Source organism: Eubalaena glacialis, chromosome 3 (assembly GCF_028564815.1).
Source record: "Eubalaena glacialis isolate mEubGla1 chromosome 3, mEubGla1.1.hap2.+ XY, whole genome shotgun sequence".
NCBI lineage: Eukaryota > Metazoa > Chordata > Mammalia > Artiodactyla > Balaenidae > Eubalaena > Eubalaena glacialis.
The window spans coordinates 129,061,206-129,084,130 of record NC_083718.1 but is presented as its reverse complement, the minus strand read 5'-3'; the positions used below and the strand labels follow the sequence as shown (position 1 = coordinate 129,084,130).

At 36.7% G+C, this 22,925-nt stretch overlaps 1 protein-coding gene across 1 annotated transcript in view; it reads left to right on the top strand.

Annotated features, from left to right (window-relative positions):
- The window catches only part of MSH4 (mutS homolog 4), a 90,774-nt gene that overhangs the window by 55,942 nt on the left and 11,907 nt on the right, over positions 1–22,925 (top strand). Inside the window, exons 12-17 of the mRNA XM_061186433.1 lie at positions 2,719–2,855; positions 3,861–3,964; positions 5,206–5,330; positions 6,573–6,773; positions 16,738–16,856; positions 18,142–18,270. Of these exons, the coding sequence (XP_061042416.1) occupies positions 2,719–2,855; positions 3,861–3,964; positions 5,206–5,330; positions 6,573–6,773; positions 16,738–16,856; positions 18,142–18,270 (815 nt within the window). The remainder of the gene's footprint in view (positions 1–2,718; positions 2,856–3,860; positions 3,965–5,205; positions 5,331–6,572; positions 6,774–16,737; positions 16,857–18,141; positions 18,271–22,925) is intronic.

Here is a 22,925-nt window from a genome sequence, read left to right as displayed (position 1 = left end):
GAGAATGAAGAGGCACTGAGATGTTTTTGCTCTATGGAATGAAATTGATCAAGAAGATATGTTGAGTGAATTTGAGTGGAGCAATGGAAAGAGGAACTATTATAAGCTATTACAAGTTAACAAAGCATTATTTAGGGTGTATATGAGAAGAGAGAGATGCAGAGGTTGAAGGAAGAATTGATAAGAGTTAATCATTGAACTCAAAATGGATTAAAGACCTAAATGTAAGGCCAGACACTATAAAACTCTTACAGGAAAACATAGGCAGAACACTCTTTGACATAATTCACAGCAAGATCTTTTTTGACTCACTTCCTAGAGTAATGAAAATAAAAACAAAAATAAACAAATGGGACCTAATGAAACTTAAAAGCCTTTGCATAGCAAAGGAAACCATAAACAAGACGAAAAGACAACCCTCAGAATGGGAGAAAATATTTGCAAATGAAGTAACTGACAAAGGATTAATCTCCAAAATGTACAAGCAGCTCATGCAGCTCAATATCAAAGAAACAAACAACCCAAACAAAAAATGGGCAGAAGACCTAAACACATTTCTCCAGGAAGACATACAGATGGCCAAGAGGCACATGAAAAGATGCTCAGTGTCACTAATTATTAGAGAAATGTGAATCAAACCTACAATGAGATCACCTCACACAGGTCAGAATGGCCATCACCAAAAAATCTATATACAATAAATGCTGGAGAGGGTGTGGAGAAAAGGGAACCCTCTTGCACTGTTGGTGGGAATGTAAATTGATACAGCCACTATGGAAAACAGTATGGCTGTTCCCTAAAAAACTAAAAATAGAGCTACCATATGACCCAGCAATCCCACTACAGGGCATATACCCAGAGAAAACAATAATTCAAAAAGACACATGCACCCCAGTGTTCACTGCAGCACTCTTTACAATAGCAAGGACATGGAAGCAACCGAAATGTCCATCAACAGAGGAATGGATAAAGAAGGTGTGGTACATATATACAATGGAATATTACTCAACCATAAAAAGGAACAAAATTGGGTCATTTGTAGAGACGTGGATGGACCTAGAGTGGAGTAAGTCAGAGAGAAACAAATATCGTATATTAACACATACACGTAGAATCTAGAAAAATGGTATAGATGATTTTATTTGCAAAGCAGAAATTGAGACACTGATGTGGAGAACAAACGTATGGATACCAAGAGGGAAAGTGGGGGTGGTGGGATGATTGGGAGATTGGGATTGACTCATATACACTATTGATACTATATGTAAAATAGATAATTAATGAGAACATACTGTGTAGCACGGGGAACTCTACTTAATGCACTGTGGTGACCTAAATGGGAAGGAAATCCAAAAAAGGGGATATATGTATATGTATAGCTGATTCATTTTGCTGTACAGTAGAAACTTACACAACATTGTAAAGCAACTGTACTACAATAAAAATTAATTTAAAAAAATATCGGGAGGGAGAATGGGCTACAGCGAGAGCTGGCTGTCTCTCTGTTTTCCAATCTGCCAAGCAGCCAGGCCTGGCTGGTTGAAGCGTGGCTCATTCCTCCTCATCCCAGCAGAGTTTCTTTACCAACAGCAGCTGACTTCCACTTACTCATGCCCAGTGATCTAGGGCTTGTCTCTCTCTGGAATTCCGTTCATTTAGACTTGTGTCCAGATCTCTTTCAATAACTTTTATGACAGAAAATTTCTAAATTTATTGTTTTCTCATGGTTACAGTGGCACTGATGGTTTTTTGTGACTTTTTAATATCCTAGCTAAAAGTGGAACCTTCTATCATTTATTTGATTTTCTGGTTTTGTTTCTTCGGCCTTTTTAAAAAAAAAAAACAAAAAACTATTTTTTTACTTCTTACTTTTTTAACTTTTTTAAACTTTTTTACTTTTTAGTAAGCTGTTTATTTTTATTCTAGCACCAGGTCCTTCTCAGTTAATTTGGAAGTAAGCACCATCTAAATGATCAGAAGGAGAACCTGGCTAAGGCTCTAAGTTTTTCTCATTCACTTTTTCATTTATTCAGTCATTTATTAAATTGGCAAACATTGATAGAACACCTACCAGCACTGAACAGAGCAGTGGGCTCGACACTGCTGTGGGGCAAACACAGATGAATGACACAGTTGCGACCACAAGTCAGTGGCTTAAGTTGAGTTTTAATTGGACTCACAAGTGTCTTCTCTTAGGAGACACAGAGATATCCAGGAGTAGACAATGGGTCTCTTGTATTAAATGTCATTAAAAAAATCTTTCCTGCCTTCAAAGTTGAAAAAAATTAAAAATAATACAAATGAATCTATATACAAAACGGGAACAGACTCACAGACATAGAAAACAAACTCATGGTTACCACAGGGGAGAGGGAGGGAGGGACAAATTAGGAGTACGGAATTAACAGATACAAACTACTATACATAAAATAGATAAGTGATAAGGATTTACTATATAACACAGGGAATTATATTTAATATCTTGTAATAACCTATAATGGAATATAACGTGCAAAAAATCCCACTGGATCACTATGTTGCACACATGAAACAAATGCAATGTTGTAAAACAACTATACTTCAAAAAAAAAAAGGTAACAAGACCTTCCTACTTATATATAAAATAACAAGAAAAAGTTATATGATTTTTTTAAACACAAAGTAATTTTTCCTCACTAAAATTTCTTTGTTTTTGTTTTTCTTGTTTCTGGTCACTAGGAATGATATCGCAGCTTGCAGAAAAATATAGTCTTCCTTTAAGGACAAGTTTTAGCTCTGTTCGAGGATTTTTCATTCAGATGACTACAGATTGTACAACCCTACCCAATGATCGGCTTCCTTCAGAGTTTATTAAGGTTCATTCTAGAGTTTTGGTTAGGAAATTATTGTTTCTGATTTTACAGACTTGCATTTACATATTTTCAGGCACTTCTTGAGTATTACATGACAAATTTCTGAATGTTTTGTGTATTGCTTCTCTTACTCCTACCCACCCACCTAATAGCTTTACTAATCGAAAAGCGATTGAGAAGATTTTTTTAGAGAAATACCAAACACAGTGTTTCCCACAGTTCTGGGAGCTTGGTATGGGTAAAAAAAGGAAAATGAAGAAAGAAAGTCCAAAAGGAAGTTTTGATCAAAGAAGTTTGGAAAGTACTGTACTATGTCTTCTCAATGCACATCTGCCTATTAAAGGTTTAATAAAAGTCCTAAAGTAGAGAAATTTGCTTGATTTTTTAAAATCCAGTATTGCCAAACCTTTGGGCCAGGGTGATATTTTTTTCTATATACATGTTAACTCCTCCACAATATACCAGTTTGGGAAAGTCTAACCCACTCTAATCTTTGTTTTCTTTGCCCCCAGGGAATACCTTTTGACAAAAACAAACCATTCAACTTTCGGGTCTTTAAAATACATATTGTATTACCAAGTAATGAGGGATGGATGAAGTAAAGAATGGGCTGAGAGTTAGTAATGGGGTTAGAGATTGAGTGAGGTTTGGATATGGGCCAAGGGCTAAGACAGGGAGGGATCAGAGAGGGAGTGAGGATTAGTATCTACCATGCATATTATTACTTGGTAATAAGATGTAGTGTTTTAACATTTCTACATGGCTCCTTTAAGACCTGTAAAAATAGTCATGTCAGATGGACCAGGTTAAAAAATTCTGCTTTAACTTTAGAAGTGATCTTCCTTTTCTCTTTCACAAACATTATTTGGGACTTTTTTTGTGAGATTATTACCTGAAAAATTAAAGTGATTAACCTAAGTACCTATACTTCTATTGTTTTAAATCTATATGTTTTATTTCATAAGAGTATATATGTATCTTGACCTTTGTTTTTTAATCTCCTAGCAGATTTCTAAAGTGAAAAATTCTTACAGCTTTACATCAGCAGATTTAATTAAAATGAATGAAAGATGCCAAGAGTCTTTGAGAGAAATCTATCACATGACTTACATGTAAGAGCACTTGAAATTTTTGAATACTGAATTAAATTGGTTTAATTTGAGGTGCTATAAGTTTCATTAATTGACTTTTTGTCTGGTTGTGGAAAATTGTAGTTACAAATGTTAGCAAGGAAAGACCATTTTCTGGAAAACCATTTAAAACTTTAAAGTCTGTCATTGTGACTGGGATCACTGAGCCTCACAGAACATTCAGGGCAAATCTTAATTACAAAACCAAACGAAACCAGACCAAACAAACGCATTATACTGTGTTATAGAAAAAGTTTGATACCCAACCAAATTTCTACATTTCAGCAGTACTTCATTCATTCTTTTTATAAAGTTTTAAGAAATGTCATAATGACATGAGCTTGAAGTACCTGTAGTACCACTGATACTTTTGTAGTATATATTCCACCATGATGTAGAACTTGGCACATCTGGGCTTATCTTGGGCCCAGATAAGTTTCATTAAGTTTATTCTTTTTCTTTAGTATGTAAGCCCTCAAATTCTCATGCCTTAGTACTTACATAACAATAACACAATAAAGCCAGTCTTTTGCTGTTCATGAAACGATAGCAATGTGTCTAGAAATAAGAACTAGGACATTGGTAAGCTGAGATGATAAAGATAAATGTTGGGCTTTCAAAACAATTTCAGAGCATAGACCAAAAAGATTATAAGATATAGTAAGCTGGGGAACATATTTCTCCATGTAAGGGAAAAACTTTTATATTATGTCACAATATGATAACTGCCACATAAAAGCTTAAATAATTATGTTGTTAGGATGTGTGTGTGTGTGTGTGTGAGAAGAGAGAGAGAGGGTGAGAGAGAATGGGTGAGAGAAAATACATAATAGCTTTTGTGTTGAATTTAACATTGCAAGAACAAAATTATTAGCAGATGGGATCTGTTGAAGTATAGTGAGGGCTTGCTTTGACCTATATAAAGTATTTCTATTAATAAAAATTTATTTTATTAATATTTAATAAAAGCAGTTATTTTAAAAACTTGGTGTTAACACACTAGAAGATGGATTCTTTGCTACTAAGTAACTGTGACCTTGAGTATAAGCTTCAATTTCCTCATCTCTAAAATGAGGCAATAGAACAATAGACTTTACCTGTAGTGTACAACTCAAATGTGAATGTTATTTTACCTCAGACAATGAATTTAGTATTGTTTTACAATTGCATTGTATGTCCCTCTGTAAAAGGCACTACTTGTCTTACCAAACATGTATTTTCAGGATAGTGTGCAAACTGCTTAGTGAGATTTATGAACATATTCATTGCTTACATAAACTGTCTGACACTGTGTCAATGCTGGATATGCTACTGTCATTTGCTCATGCCTGCACTCTTTCTGACTATGGTAAGTTATTTTCTTTGGGATAAATATGTTGCGTACTGAAATTTGTATTCCATTCAAGCAATTTTATATAACAATTATGAATGGTTTGCATTTTTTTTTTTGTTACCTGAAATACAGTGTCTTGCTTATGGTCCTAGACTAAGACTCAAAATAGAGAAAGTGAAAATATCCTTAAATTTTCGTTTAAAAGTCAGAAAATTATTTACTGAGAAATTGAGAAATCAGAAAGAAAAAAAAAACTGCAAGAAACTTTAAAGTTTCCCCAAATAAGAAAGACTGTATGATGGGAAAAGGTATTTTACAAAGATTTTTTTTCATCTTTGATATTTCTGTATTTCTTATGGAAATGTTAAATTTTTCAGTTGGTATTATATAGACCAAAACTTTTCAATCTTTTATGTCTCTTTTGGGGTTAAAACCTTACATTAGAGATCAGCTATTTTAATAGTTTTCTTAACTATTAAGATATTTGATGTTGCTCCATTTTGAGAGGGACCATTCTGAAACTCAAAACTTATAAATAGTGAATTTTTGATGTTAAAAATGATTTAAAAATAGTAAAAAATTTTTTTCTGATCAGCCTCACTTTTATAATGAATGCTTTCAAGTTTATCCATGTGTTTCATCTAGAAGCATGTTGCATTTTAATTTTTACTTGTCCTCCCACCCTCTTCACCTCAGAAATTATCTATACAGACCTGATCATTGTTTCTTGCTATAAATTAACAAAATCTTTTGTGTCTGTTTTCTCTACCCTCTGAGATTTCTTTTTAGACAAAATTTCTATAACTTTGGACATAAAATTATGTTTTTATTTGGTTTTACTCTATTTTCAGACCTCATTTGGAAAGCTAAGTATGTCAGATTTGAAATAATGCTTAAGGCAAAGATTAAGTAAATGTGCAATTTTAGAGTACTTGTAAATTAATTGTTATTTTAAAAGTGTTATCAGAGGCTGGTTGATTCGTTTTAATTATGCAAATCTGAAAAAGTTATGAACTCTTTTGGAGCCCAGCACAATGACAGGGAGCTAAGTCTTAGATTTTTCTGGAAATGAATAAAAGTTGCGATGTGATTAGACTGTGTCAATTATAATTTAGAAGGATTGGAGATAAAATAGTACCTTAATGATATTGTTCCAAATTGACCCAGGTAAAATCACTAAAGTATAAACAGTATGTATATACCACAGAATCTTTAAGTATAAATATATTAATCTTTCAAAAACATTTTTCTCTTTAGTTCGGCCAGAGTTTACTGATACTTTAGCAATCAAACATGGATGGCACCCCATTCTTGAAAAAATATCTGTGGAAAAACCTGTTGCCAACAATACCTATATTACAGAAGGGAGTAATTTTTTTATCATAACTGGACCAAATATGAGTGGGAAATCCACATATTTGAAACAGATTGCTCTTTGTCAGATTATGGCCCAGATTGGTAAGTTGTGGATTTACTTTATAGTTACCAATTCTGCTCCCCATTTAAAACATTTCGTGCCCAGTGTTTTATTTTTATTTTTTTTAACATCTTTATTGGAGTATAATTGCTTTACAATGTTGTGTTAGTTTCTGCTGTGTAACAAAATGAATCAGCTATATGCACACATATATCTCCATATCCACTCCCTCTTGCATCTCCCTCGCACCCTCCCAATCCACCCTTCTGGGTGGTCACAAAGCACCAAGCTGATCTCCCTGTGCTATGCAGCTGCTTCCCACTAGCTATCTATTTTACATTTGTTAGTGTGTATATGTCAGTGCTACTCTCTCACTTTGTCCCAGCTTACCCTTCCCCCTCCCCATGTCCTCAAGTCCATTCTCTATGTCTGCATCTTTATTCCTGTCCTGCCCCTAGGTTCATCAGAACCATTTTTTTTTTTTAGATTCCATATATATGTGTTAGCATACGGTATTTGTTTTTCTCTTTCTGAATTACTTCACTCTGCATGACAGACTCTAGGTCTATCCGCCTCACTACAAATAACTCAATTTTGTTTCTTTTTATGGCTGAGTAATATTCCATTGTATATATGTGCCACATCTTCTTTATCCATTCATCTGTCGATGGACACTTAGGTTGCTTCCATGTCCTGGCTATTGTAAGTAGTGCTGCAATGAACATTGTGGTACATGACTCTTTTTGAATTATGGTTTTCTCAGGGTATGTGCCCAGTAGTGGGATTGCTGGGTCATTTGGTAGTTCTAGTTTTAGTTTTTTAAGGAACCACCATACTGTTCTCCATAGTGGCTGTATCAATTTACATGCCCAGCAACAGTGTAGGAGGGTTCCCTTTTCTCCACACCCTCTCCAGCATTTATCGTTTGTACATTTTTTGATGATGGCCATTCTGACCGGTGTGAGGTAATACCTCATTGTAGTTTTGATTTGCATTTCTCTAATGATTAGTGATGTTGAGCATCCTTTCATGTGTTTGTTGGCAATCTGTATATCTTCTTTGGAGAAATGTCTGTTTAGGTCTTCCGCCCATTTTGGATTGGGTTGTTCGTTTTTTTGATATTGAGCTGCATGAGCTGGTTGTATATTCTGGAGGTTAATCCTTTGTCAGTTGCTTCGTTTGCAAATATTTAATCCATTTGAAGTTTATTTTTGTGTATGGTGTTAGGGAGTGTTCTAATTTCATTCTTTTACATGTAGCTGTCCAGTTTTCCCAGGTCTACTTATTGAAGAGGCTGTCTTTTCTACATTGTATATTCTTGCCTCCTTTGTCAAAGATAACGTGACTATATGTGCGTGGGTTTATCTCTGGGCTTTCTGTCCTGTTCCATTGATCTATATTTCTGTTTTTGTGCCAGTACCATACTGTCTTGATTACTATAGCTTTGTAGTATAGTCTGAAGTCAGGGAGCCTGATTCCTTCAGTTCCATTTTTCTTTCTCAAGATTGCTTTGGCTATTCGAGGTCTTTTGTGTTTCCATACAAATTGTCAAATTTTTTGTTCTAGTTCTGTGAAAAATACCATTGGTAATTTGATGGGGATTACATTGAATCTGTAGCTGCTTTAGGTAATATAGTCACTTTCACAATATTGATTCTTCCAATCCAAGAACATGGTATATCTTTCCATCTGTTTGTATCGTCTTTGATTTCTTTCATCAGTGTCTTATAGTTTTCTGCATACAGGTCTTTTGCCTCCTTAGGTATGTTTATTCCTAGGTATTTTCTGGTTTTGTTGCAATGGTAAATAGGAGTGTTTCCTTGATTTCTCTTTCTGATTTTTGTTGTTAGTGTATAGGAATGCAAGAGATTTCTGTGCATTAATTTTGTATCCTGCTACTTTACCAAATTCATTGATTAGCTCTAGTAGTTTTCTGGTGGCATCTTTAGGATTTTCTATGTATAGTATCATGTCATCTGTAAACAGTGACAATTTTACTTCTTCTTTTCCTACTTGGATTCATTTCATTTTTTTTTCTTCTCTGACTGCCGTGGCTAAAACTTCCAAAACTATGTTGAATAATAGTGGTGAGAGTGGGCAACCTTGTCTTGTTCCTGATCTTAGAGGAAATGCTTTCAGTTTTTCACCATTGAGAATGATGTTGACTGTAGGTTTGTCATATATGGCTTTTATTATGTTGAGGTAGGTTCCCTCTATGCCCACTTTCTGGAGAGTTTTTATCGTAAATGGGTGCTGAATGTTGTCAAAAGCTTTTCCTGCATCTATTGAGATTATCATATGGTTTTTATACTTCAGTTTCTTAATATGGTGTATCACATTGATTGATTTGCATATATTGAAGAATCCTTGCATTCCTGGGATAAACCCCACTTGATCATGGTGTATGATCCTTTTAATGTGCTGTTGGATTCTGTTTGCTAGTATTTTGTTGAGGATTTTCGCATCTATGTTCCTCAGTGATATTGGCCTGTAGTTTTCTCTCTTTGTGACATCTTTGTCTGGTTTTGGTATCAGGGTGATGGTGGCCTCATAGAATGAGTTTGGGAGTGTTCCTCCCTCTGCTATATTTTGGAAGAGTTTGAGAAGGATAGGTGTTAGCTCTTCCCTAAATGTTTGACAGAATTTGCCTGTGAAGCCATATGGTCCTGGACTTTTGTTTGTTGGAAGATTTTTAATCACAGTTTCAATTTCAGTGCTTGTGATTGGTCTGTTCATGTTTTCTATTTCTTCCTGGTTCAGTCTTGAAACGTTGTACTTTTGTAAGAATTTGTCCATTTCTTCCAGGTTGTCTATTTTATTAACATATAGTTGCTTGTAGTAGTCTCTCATGATCCTTTGTATTTCTGCAGTTTCAGTTGTTACTTCTCCTTTTTCATTTCTAATTCTGTTTATTTGTCTTCTCCCTTTTTTCCCTGATGAGTCTGGCTAATGGTTTATCAATTTATCAATAAAAGCTTTTACTTTTATTGATCTTTGCTATTGTTTCCTTCATTTCTTTTTCATTTATTTCTGATCTGATCTTTATGATTTCTTTCCTTCTGCTAACTTTGGGGGGTTTTTGTTCTTCTTTCTCTAATTGCTTTAGGTGTAAGGTTAGCTTGTTTATTTGAGATTTTTCTTGTTTCTTGAGGTAGAATCGTATTGCTGTAAACTTCCCTCTTCGAACCACTTTTGCTGCATCCCATAGGTTTTGGGTCGTCGTGTTTTCATTGTCATTTGTTTCTAGATATTTTTTGATTTCCTCTTTGATTTCTTCAGTGATCTCTTGGTTGTTTAGTAACGTATTGCTTAGCCTCCATGTGTTTGTATTTTTTTAAATTTTTTTCCCATAATTGATATCTAGTCTCATAGTGTTGTGGTCGGAAAAGATGCTTGATATGATTTCAATTTTCTTAAATTTACGAAGGCTTGATTTGTGACCCAAGATATGGTCTATCCTGGAGAATGTTCCATGAGCACTTGAGAAGAAAGTGTATTCTGTGGTTTTTGGATGGAATGTCCTATAAATATCAGTTAAGTCCATCTTGTTTAATGTGTCATTTAAAGCTTGTGTTTCCTTATTTATTTTCTGTTTGGATGATCTGTTGATTGGTGTAAGTGGGGTGTTAAAGTCACCTACTATTATTGTGTTACTGTTGATTTCCCCTTTTATGGCTGTTAGCATTTGCCTTATGTATTGAGGTGCTCCTATGTTGGGTGGGTAAATATCTACAGTTGTTATATAACCTTCTTGGATTGATCCCTTGATCATTATGTAGTGTCTTTCTTTGTCTCTTGTAATAGTCTTTATTTTAAAGTCTATTTTTCTGATATGAGAATTGCTACTCCAGCTTTCTTTTGTTTTCCATTTGCATGGAATATCTTTTTCCATCCCCTCACTTTCAGTCCGTATGTGTCCCTAGGTCTGAAGTGGGTCTCTTGTAGAGAGCATATATACAGGTCTTGTTTTTGTATCCATTCAGCCAATCTGTATCTTTTGGTTGGAGCATTTAATCCATTTACATTTAAGGTAATTATTGATATGCATGTTCCTATTACCATTTTCTTAATTGTTTTGGCTTTGTTTTTGTAGGTCTTTTCCTTCTCTTGTGTTTCCTGCCAAGAGAAGTTCCTTTAGCATATGTTGTAAAGCTGGTTTGGTGGTGCTGAATTCTCTTATCTTTTGCTTGTCTATAGAGGTTTTTTTTTTTAAAGTTTTTTTTTTTTTTTTTGGCTGTGTTGGATCTTCATTGCTGCACGCAGGCTTTCTCTAGTTATGGCGAGCGGGGGCTAGTCTTCATTGTGGTGCGTGGCTTCTTATTGTGGTGGCTTCTCTTGTTGTGAAGCACAGGCTCTAGGCGCATGGGCTTCAGTAGTTGTGGCACATGGGTTCAGTGGTTGTGGCTCATGGGCTCTAGAGTGCAGGCTCAGTAGTTGTAGCACACTGGCTTAGTTGATCCACGACATGTGGGATCTTCCCAGACCAGGGCTCAAACCCATGTCCGCTGCATTGGCAGGCAGATTCTTAACCACTGCACCACCAGGGAAATCCCTTGTCTGTAAAGGTTTTAATTTCTCCTTTGAATCTGAATGAGATCCTTGCTGGGTAGAGAAATCTTGGTTGTAGGTTTTTCCCTTTTATCACTTTAAATACGTCCTGCCACTCCCTTCTGGCTTGCAGAGTTTCTGCTGAAAGATCAGCTGTTAACCTGATGGGGAATCCCTTGTATATTATTTGTTGCTTTTCCCTTGCTGCTTTTAATATTTTTTTCTTTATATTTAACTTTTGATAGTTTGATTAATATGTGTCTTGGCGTGTTTCTCTTTGGGTTTATCCTGTATGGGACTCTCTGCACTTCCTGGACTTGATTGACTATTTCCTTTCCCATGTTAAGGAAATTTTCGACTATAATCTCTTCAGATATTTTCTCAGACCCTTTCTTTTTGTCTTCTTCTTCTGTGACCCCTGTAATTCGAATGTTCCCATGTTTAATGTTGTCCCAGAGGCCTCTGAGCCTGTCCTGAATTCTTCTCATTCTTTTTCTTTATTCTGCTCCCTGGCAATTATTTCCACCATTTTATCTTCTAGCTCACTTATCTGTACTTCTGCCTCAGTTATTCTGCTATTGATTCCTTCTAGAGTATTTTTAATTTCAGTTATTGTGTTTTTCGTCACTCTTTGTTTGCTCTTTAGTTCTTCTAGATCCTTTTTAAATGTTCTTGTATTTTCTCCATTCTGTTTCCGAGAGTTTGGATCATCTTTACTATCATTACTCTGGATTCTTTTTCAGGTAGTTTGCGTATTTTGGCTTCATTTATTTGGTCTTGTAGGTTTTTACTTTGCTCCTTCATCCGTAACATACTTTTTTGTCATTTCATTATTTTTTTTTGATGGGTTGTGCTGTATTCCTGTCTTACTGGTTTTTTGGCCTGAGGCGTCCAGCACTGGATTTTGCAGGCAGTTGGATAGAGCTGGGTCTTGGTGCTGAGATGAGGACCTCCAGGAGGCCTCACTCCAATTGATATTCTCTGGGGTCTGAGGTTCTCTGTTAGTCCAGTGATTTGGACTCGGAGCTCCCACCACAGGAGCTCGGCCCTGACCTCCAGCCTGGGAACCAAGATTCCGCAAGCTGCATGGCGCAGGAAAAAAAAAAAAAGAAAAGCAGTACAGTATCAAAGAATAATAAACAAAATAAAGTTAGAGAGATAAAAAATATATTAGGAAAAATAAAAATATAATTGAAACAACTGCAACAAGGTAAAATAAAACCACAACAGAAAAAAAAAAAAAAAAGGAGGGCCGCGGTGCGGAACAAGCCAAAAGGAAAGAACAATAACAAAGTATAAAGAATAAAAGAAAATTAGAAAAATAAAATATTTATTAGGAAAAATTAAAATATAAATGAATCAACAAGGTAAAACAGAACCCCAGTCTAAAAGAGGGGAAAAAAAAAGTCTTGGCTTTGGGGGTGGAGTTTGGGGGGGTGGAACTTAGGAAGGGGCGGGGTTTAGGGCAGGGCAGCACCTAGGCGGGTGGGGGGGTGACGTTTGAGCGTGGGGCGGGGCCTAGGCTCAGGACCCATGCAGCCAGAAAAGGCCTTGGCGGTGGGGCCTAGGTAGGGTGACATTCAAGCGTGAGGCGGAGCCTCTGCTTAGGACCTGTGCGGAAGGGGAGAGGCAGCAGGTGGAAGGGAGGGCCTCTGGAGTGTGGGGTTCCTTTGGAGGTAGGGCCTTGAGTGAGGGTGTATAGGTGGGGTTTAGGCCCAGTGCATTGGAGGGGGTCTCCGAGTGTAGAGGTAGGGCCCTGGGTGGGGGTGTAGGGGCGGGGCTTGGGCTCTGCACGTCAGGAGGGAGCCTCCGAGGGCAGAGGATTAGGCCTGGGATCCCAACAGGCTCCCTGGTGCCTAAGTGGACAGGGAAAGCACTGGCCACGTTCCCTTCCTCCTCTGCGTGCCCCCCCCACCGTCTCCCCCAGAGTTTCCCCCGTCCCTGCTGGACCCCTAACTGTCAGTGGGTCCCACTGGGTGTAGGAATTCCTCTCCTCCCCCAGCCACCCCTCAGGGGTGCCAGTCTTGGAGGTCCGGCCTTTACTTTTGCTCCCCCTTCCCTCCCTCCCACTCCCTCAGGACCCGCCAGGCTGGAGGGGGCCTAGGTGGGCAGAGGATCAGGCCTTGGATCTCAGCAGGTTCCTGGGGGCCCAAGTGGGCAGGGGAAACCTGGCCATGCTCCCTTTTGATCCTCTGCCCTCCCAATGGTCCCCCAATTTCCCCCTTCAGGTGTGGGATCCCTTCCCCTCCCCCAGCCGCCCCTCAGGGGCGCCAGTCCCATCCCACCTCCACTTCTCCTCCCCCTTCACTCCCCACACGCCCCACGTCCTACCCGGTCGCTGGGGGTTCCTCCCATCCCCTTAGGTGTCCGTGGTCCCCCAGTGGTGCCTGGTAGGTGCCCTAGTTGTGCGGAGACACGAATTCTGCATCCTCCTAGTCCACCATCTTGACTCCGCCTGTGCCCAGTATTTTAGATCTAGGTGCTTGATTAACCCAAGAACAGTTTGGAGTAGATTTTCTTACCTAAAAGTATAATAGCGTCTTATATATATATATATATATATATATACCATAAGTTTTACTATTTGGTATTTATTAAGCTCCATCCAATTCGGATTACATTGTACTGAAAATTTCGTGGGATATAACAAAAGAGAAATTTCCTTACAATACCTATTAATGTTGTATCAACTACTGCTAAACTGAATCATATAATTATCTGAGATTCAAAAAGTTTGTTGGGAGGAAAAGTGAAATAAGTAGGATAAACTGCTGCTTCTAATAACCCATGTAAGATTTTCCCAAAATTATAACATTGGGCACAGAAACATTTCCCTTACTTAATTTAAGGGGTACCAATAACTTGGCCACAGCAACTGCTATATTACACACATGTGTGTATACACACACATGTAAATGGCTGTCACTGGCCCAACATTGTTACATATTTCTTGTCATAGAGGCATACTCACCGCTTATCTCTGAAAACTGGGTTCCTTGAGGACTATATGAATCAGAGATGAGATGATTGGTCCTAATGAAGTGGTTCTCAACTGGGGATGATTTTGGTTCCCCTCACCCCCTGGAATTTGGCAATGTCTGGAGACATTTTTAATTGTAACAACTGAGGGGAGTATAAAATCCAGAGATGCTGCTAAATATCCTGCAATGCACAGGACAGCCACCTTCTCCATTTCACCCACCCCACACTCCCACCCCAGTCCACACACATACACAAGAAAGATTTATCCAGCCCAAGATGTGGTTGAAAAACCTTGGTCTAGTGTAATGGATTGTAAGAGAAATACAGCAATAGCAATATTGATCATACAGTGCAAATTTACCCTTAACTACCGGGAATGAAAATTAGAGATGAACGAATGAATGAATAAAGAGTAAATATTTTATTGAGTTTATAGTTTAAAAGGCCATCTTAGATAACTTTCCTCCCCTTATAAGAATACTGATTCATATGTTACATGATAATCTTACTTCTGTTTGAATTGTTATAAGGAGTTCTGTCCTTTAAAAAAACAGGCTATCTAATTGTTGGATAGCTGTAATTGTTAGAACATTCATTATACTGAATTGAAATTTGATTTCCTATAACTTCTACTCGTTAGTCCTAATTCTTATCTTCTATGCATTTCAGAATCATCTAGTATCTCCTGAGGGTAGCCTCTCAAATATTTGAAGAAAATTACTATTACTCTACTTCTCTTGTCACTGTCCATCTTCAGCCTCTGAAATACCTAAAAGTATATATAATATATGATCTGATCATAAAGGAAACACTAGGACTTGAAAGGCACCGAAGTTAAGAATATAGGCTTTGGAGCTAGACCTAGCTTGTCTAGTTACTGGCTGTACGATCTTAGGCAAATTATTTAACCTCCTTAGTTTTTCTATCTGTAAATAAAAATTATAATAGTACCTACGTCTAAGAACTGTTGTAAAGATTAAGCGAGATAATATATATAAAATGCTATGGACTTAAGGGAAGGGTATGAGAAAGAAGGAGACTTTCCAGATAGAGGTAAGAGAATGTTCCAAAGCACAGAAGCAAAAAACAGTATGATGTTCCCAAGGAACCGCAAGGAATCCAGAGGCTTAGTGGTTCTTTTGCTTTGTAGAACAAAGAGTGGCTGTGAGAAGTGGCAGGCTTAAAGCTGGAGAGATGGGCAGGAGTCAGATTGTGAAGGGCCTTAGGTACTTAATGGAGGAGGTAGAACTTTATCCAGAAATCTATAGGGAGCTATTGAAATTTAAGCAGGAGAATGGCATAATTGGATTTGAGTTTTAGATAGCTCACTCTGGTTAATGTACGGTTAGAGGAGAGCCAGATTAGAAGCAAAATACCAGCCAGTAAGTTTCTTTGATATGATGATAAGTTGAGAGCCTTTTTGGTGGAGATAAGAGAGAAGGGAAAATATTAACATATACCATATACGCTATATTCTATACTTGGTACTTTCACATTTATTTTCCCATTTAATCCTTTTGGCAGTCCTATGAGAAAGTTGTATTTAAGATATCTGCTTTCTGACGTGCGATCATTATAATTGCTACTGTTATTATTATTACTTTTATTTTTATTAGTATTATCCTGACTTTTGCTTTCTCTTCCTGCTAGTCCTTATTATTCAGAGGTAGATCCTATTCTTCACCTTTGCCTTTGTTTTAAATCCTGGACTAATCTGGCTTTGTTTCTTCGCTCCCATTATTTCACCATTTTGTCTGTACAGAGTTCTGTATACTTCATACTTTTCTCTTTCAACTATTTGTATATTTTTATCTTCCTATGGTTTTAGAATGCCTTTTGTATCCCATTTTGTATAGAGTTAGGTACATTAATCAGATTGATTTGTTTTCAAAAGATGAATATTTTAGATTAGTTAGCCTGATAATTTCTCAGACAGAAACAGTCTTGTGGATGAAAATTTCCCTTATTAAAAAAATTAAATGTTTTGCATTCATTCTAATTGTGGGTATTTCTGTACTCTTCTAATAACAGATATTTCCTAATATATCTTTCTATAATGATTTTATCAACTTGAGCTTCATAACCATTTCCTTCAGATTTTCATATTTTGAGTGTTCTTTATCATCTAAATATATTATTTAAAATTTTTATCAAGTTTATAACAAATCTTTCTAATGTATTTGAATATATATTATCTATTTTCAACTTCCAAATAACTTTGTACAATAGGTAGGGTACGTATTTCCATTTTTTATGTGAGGAAGATGAAGCTGGAAGAATTAAGTGCTGTCCAAGGTTGTACAGTAAATGACAGAGCTGGGGCCACGTCTTCTAGTTCCATACCAAGTGATCTTTCCACCACATTAATTCTTAGACAGGCTAGTAAATAATCTGAGTTGGTGGAAAGTGCAAAATATTAGTAGTACTTATGTTTTATAAAAACATTGCAGTTTACTTTGACCTTATATTTTATAGGATCATATGTTCCAGCAGAATATGCTTCCTTTAGAATTGCTGAACAGATTTTTACAAGAATAAGTACTGATGATGATATTGAAACAAATTCATCAACATTTATGAAGGAAATGAAAGAGGTACCCAAGCTCAACTTTTCTTCTGTTAAAAGCATATTGAATTTTCCTATTACTGGTCAATTATAACATAAGAAAATATTCTTATACTAAAGCATGCAGATGTGTTTATACTCCTCTACAAGAGCCAGAGGGCAGTCAAAGACAGCTTCCTAATTTCTGTCTTATGTGGAAATGGAAGCAAATGTTTTAATGAAAAATACAGCTTTAAAGAAAAAGCTAGTATTATTGAATGATAAAAATGCACATTCATGTTTTTGTGTGGAATATATAAAAGACTTCAGAAAACAATGATCTATTCAGGAACATTTTGCATAGTATCTGTTGTTCCTGTTAGGCTTGATTTTAAAATAAAAGATCACTGTGTTAAAAGGCTTTTAAAAATCTTCCTCTTCTGTGCTCTTGTAGAATTTTCACTTCCTCTAACAAAGTACGTATCATCACCTATTTTTGATCCAAGCAAATGTCAAGTACGCTTGAAGGGCTAAAGGAATTCAGTATAGCTCTTGGGCTATCTTTAGTAGGTAGGAGTTATTGGATCACTATACAGATAACTTTTTTTCTTTAGATAGCGGGAGAATAAAGTTATTTGCCCACAGTAGATGATATTTATATAATTATTTAGTATGTGTTGAATATCTATGGGAGAATATAGCAATAGACTAAGTGCTTGAGGTGTATTTTTAAGTGGTCCTAGCTCTCAAGAAGCTTAGTCCTATGGAAAGGTAAAATGGCCATGAAGGTTACTATTGTGTCATGACATACGTCTTTATTGGGCATGGGTTTAAGTTTCTTTAATTGGGAATCAATGGACTTGGATGCTTTCCCCTAAATTTTTCTTTTCATTTTTACTGGCTGTAGAGATGTTAAAATAAATTTGAGAGATAGTTCCGAGCGTTTTATGACAACAATTGATTAATCATTTGTAGAGAAGAAAATGACCATCTTGGTGCTTTATTTAAACATTTAATTCATTGGTTTATTTCACTGTATCTGAAACATCAATATTTTAGATAATGTTTATTTACCCTGTTGTCTCATACACATATGCATATGACTGTTCACGTACACTCCAAAAATGTATTCTGTTAATACATTTATTCTATTGGAATTACTAGTAATGAGATTTTTAGAAAGAAAAACAATGTGTTAGTTTCTGCTCAGCAGGATTTCTCTGTAAAAATGTATTTCAAATGAACTAATAATGAGACTGGATTTTTCCTCATTTTTTCCTATAATAGTGACAGCTGTTTGGTCACAATGAATAATACTGAAATTATATTTTCAGATAGCATATATTCTACATAATGCTAATGACAAATCACTCATATTAATTGATGAACTTGGCAGAGGTACTAATACAGAAGAAGGTATTGGCATTTGTTACGCTGTTTGTGAATATCTGCTGAGCTTAAAGGTATTCTTCTCTATTTATTTTAAGTACATTAATTTTGAGCTCTTCTTTAAAATTTCTTTTATTTTTTTTTTAGAATTTATTTATTTATTTATTTGGCTGCACCAGGTCTTTTTTATTTATTTATTTATTTATTTATTTATTTATTTATGGCTGTGTTTGGTCTTCGTTTCTGTGCGAGGACTTTCTCCAGTTGCGGCAAGCGGGGGCCACTCTTCATCACGGTGCGTGGGCCTATCACTATTGCGGCCTCTCTTGTTGCGGAGCACAGGCTCCAGACGCGCAGGCTCAGTAGTTGTGGCTCACGGGCCTAGTTGCTCCGCGGCATGTGGGATCCTCCCAGACCAGGGCTTGAACCCGTGTCCCCTGCATTGGCAGGCAGATTCTCAACCCCTGCGCCACCAGGGAAGCCCCCTAAAATTTCTTTTATTGAATGAAAGATTTTTAAAATTGTACAGTGCCTTACAATTTTCAAAAGTTTCACCCAGATAATTTCATATAATCCCATAATAACCCTTTTTTTTTTCCCCTACCCATATATTGCCTCTGCCTCCTTCCCTCTCCCCACTGGTAGCCACTAGTTTGTTCTCTATATCTGTGAGTCTGTTTCTTTTTGTTTTATTCACTTTGTGTTGTAGTTTTAGATTCTACATATAAGTGATACCATACAGTATTTGTCTTTCTCTGTCTGACTTATTTCACTTAGCATAATGCCCTCCAAGTCCATCCATGTTGCTACAAATGGCAAAATTTCATTCTTTTTTCAGACATGGAAAACAAACTTAAGGTTACCAAGGAAAAGTGGGGTGGGATAAACTAGGGATTAACAGATACTACTGTATACAAAATAGATAAACAACAAGGACCTACCATAGCACGGGGAACTATATTTAATATCTTGCAATAACCTATAATGGAAAAGAATCTGAAAAAGAATATATATATATTCTTTTGCTGTGCATCTGAAACATTGTAAATCAACTATACTTCAATTAAAAAATTTTTCATTCTTATTAATGGCTGAGTAGTATTCCACTGTGTGTGTGTATGTGTGATATATATATATGTGTATATATATATATATATATATACACCACACCTTCTTTATCCATGTATCTGTTTTTATAAATTTATTTATTTTATTTTATTTATTTTGTTTTTGGCTGCGTTGGGTCTTTGTTGCTGCGTGTGGGCTTTTCTCTGCTTGCAGTGAGCGGGGGCTACTCTTGGTTGCGGTGCACGGGCTTCTCATTGCGGTGGCTTCTCTTGTTGGGAGCACGGGCTCTAGGTGCACGGGCTTCAGTAGTTGTGGCACACATGCTCAGTAGTTGTGGCACACAGGCTCTAGAGTGCAGGCTCAGTAGTTGTGGTGCACGAGCTTAGTTGCTCCACGGCATGTGGGATCTTCCCGGACCAGGGCTTGAACCCGTGTCTCCTGTATTGGCAGGTGCATTCTTAACCACTGCGCCACCAGGGAAGCCCTCCATATATCTGTTGATGGACACTTAGGTTGCTTCCATACCTTGGCTATTGTAAATAATGTGTTGAGTCCTTTTTTGATGTATCCTCTATAAATTCGTCACAATTGGATTTTACGGGCACCTACAAAGTAGCTCATTAAACAATTTTAGTTAATAAAAACATACCATAGCATTTATATTTTCTTCATTTCTGATGGAAGCAAGAACAGTTAATATGATAGTCATGATGTACAAAAGGAAAGGAGGAAATCAAGAAATAAAAATAATGTCAAAAGTAGTCACTTGGCTTTAATTTAATCAAATAGCAAAACATGAAAACATTTCAATAATTGACTCTATGTGTAATAACATTGACTGTGATGTCACAACATGAAGTAAACTATGTATCTGAAGTCACTTTACCGAAAATCTACTTACCTGAGATTTCATTTCTTTAAAGGAAACGTTTTTTCATAAATCAACTCTGTTAAACAAACTATGATTTTTGCTCTATTATTAAGGTAACTTGTAAAATATCTTTTTAGATAATCACTCAAAATATATACTGGTATGAAAAAACTTAAATAAAGATATTTTTCTATATTTAAAGTACCTTAAAATATCCCTAAGATGAGGTTCTATACCTTAAATAAGAGTCCATAGTGATTTATTATATATAGAATGAGAAAAATCTTTTTTTGTTTTTTCTTTTTTTTTTGTATTTTTATTTTTCATGTTTTTTTCTTTTTTTGTTCTTTTTTAAGAAAAATCTTATTTTATACTTAAAGAAGGGTATGTGATGAATCAGAACTAATGTTAATAGATAACATTAGTCTTTGTAATTCTGAATCTATTTCAGTCGATAAGAATTTCTCATATAAATAAGATGAATATATTACTTATTGGGATTAAAAGCTAATTATTAATAGTGATGCTTAATTTTATATGTCAGCTTGACTAGTCTATGGAGTACCCAGACATTTGGTCAAACATTTTCTGGGTATATCTGTGAGGGTGTTTCTGAATGAGATTAGAATTTGAATTGGTAGAATGAGTAAAGCAGATTGCCCTTTCTAATGTGGGTGAGCCTTAGCCAGTCACTTTTGAGTGGGGCCCAGTTGAAGACCTGAATAGAACGAAAAGATTGACCCCTGGGAGTAGGAGGAAACTCCTGCCTGACTACCTTCAGTCTTGAACATTGGTTCTTTCCTGCCTTTAGTCTGGAACTGAAACATCAGCTCTTTCTGGGTCTTGAGCATGCTAACATTTAGACTAGAATTACACCGTTGACCCTCCTGGTTCTCAGGCCTTTGGACTTGGAGTGGAAACTACATCATTAGCTTTCCTGGGTCTGCAGCTTGATGATTGCAGTCTCCATAATCATGTGAGCCAATTCCTTATAATAAATCTTTCTCTTTCTCTCTACAGACAGAGACACAGACACACCCACGTACACACACACACAAATATATCCTGTTAATTTGGTTTCTCTGGAGAACCCTGACTAATACAGATTTTAATATCAAGAGTGGTTCTAGGGGAACAAAATTTTAAGGATGAATGTTTTGAGTTAGTTCTGGAATCGATTTTCTAAGCTAATTAGATTTAAAGATACTAATGACTCTATTTCCAGTAGTAAAGAAAGCACTGGTATTCCATAGTGTGATCTAGCAATAGAAATATGCAAAATATCACCATTGGATATTCTTTTTTTATTTTTTAAATTATTTATTAATTTATTTTTGGCTGCACTGAGTCTTTGTTGCTGCACACAGGCTTTCTCTAGTTGCGGCAAGTGGGGGCTACTCTTCACTGTGGTGTGCGGGCTTCTCACTGCGGTGGCTTCTCTTGTTGCGAAGCACGGGATCTAGGCGTGGGGGCTTCAGTAGTTGTGGCACGCAGGCTCAGTAGTTGTGGCTCACGGGCTCTAGAGCACAGGCTCAGTAGTTGTGGTGCACAGGCTTAGTTGCTCCGTGGTATGTGGGATCTTCCTGGACCAGGGCTCCAACCCGTGTCCCCTGCATTGGCAGGTGGATTCTTAACTACTGCGCCACCAGGAAAGGCCCACCATTGGATATTCTTAATCAACCACTTATAAGAAGCAAGGAGCTGGGTAACCGTGTATATGATACTTTCAAACGTTTTTGGCAAACTAACAAATATAATGAGATTGGCTGGTTGCTTCTAATTTGCTGAACAAAGTGGGGAAAGAAAAGATGAGTTCAGGAATTCAAATTCCTGAGTAAATCCCTGCCTAAATGACCTGAAAGCTTCTATGTGTGTCCTGAAGGAGACTCTTATCTCCTATAGCCTGAGGTTACTGAGAATCAAACCCAGAATCTCATTCTTTGACTGGCTGAATTACAATGCAAGTTGAACTCCCAGCCACATACTAGCGACTCTATTTTTAAAGTCAAAACATTGATTGGGAAGGAATGGGATCCTGAAGGTTGGAATGGAGACATGTGGGAAGACTCTAATAAAGCTGGGGACATTGAACCTCTAAGTTCTAATGAGTCTTCTTTGCCAGTGGAAGAGGCTTCTCTACCCTCAGTGTGAGTAGCATCCCCAGCCCATATGAGGGGATTGTCTGCTTTGTCTGAAGAAACTGTAATGACTTCCCCTAAGGCAGCTGCCATGTAAGACAATGCTAATTCTCCTCAGGATCCACCCTTACCATCCTTCTTTGCTTCTAAACTATAAATAGATTCAGGTCCCAGCAGGCCCGTAAAGGTGAGGTATGAAGTGTGGCCCATGAGGAGGTACACTACACTTCAAAAGAACTACTTGAGTTTTCTAATAAATACAGATAGAAATCTGGGGAACATGTATGGAACTGAATATTAAGGATGTGGGATAATGATGGAAGGAACGTGAAGTTGGATAAGGCCAAATTTATTGATATGTACTTACTAAGCAGAGGTCTTGAATTTCATGTTGCATCTCAGGATGTTTGGTTCATTAGTTGAAGCATGAACCAAAAGGTAGCCCATAGTGAGTGACTTGCAAATGCTGTATCTGCCTTGGTTTAATGTAAAGGAAAAGATTCAGAGGCTTAGGGAGATTGGAATGTTATGGATTTGTCATTTAAGACCTACTCACCTACCCTGCAAGGGTCCAGAAGACATACCTTTCACGGTGATTGTGAGAAATAAATTTGTGAGGAGAGCCCAACATCCTTAAAGAGCTCTGTGATCA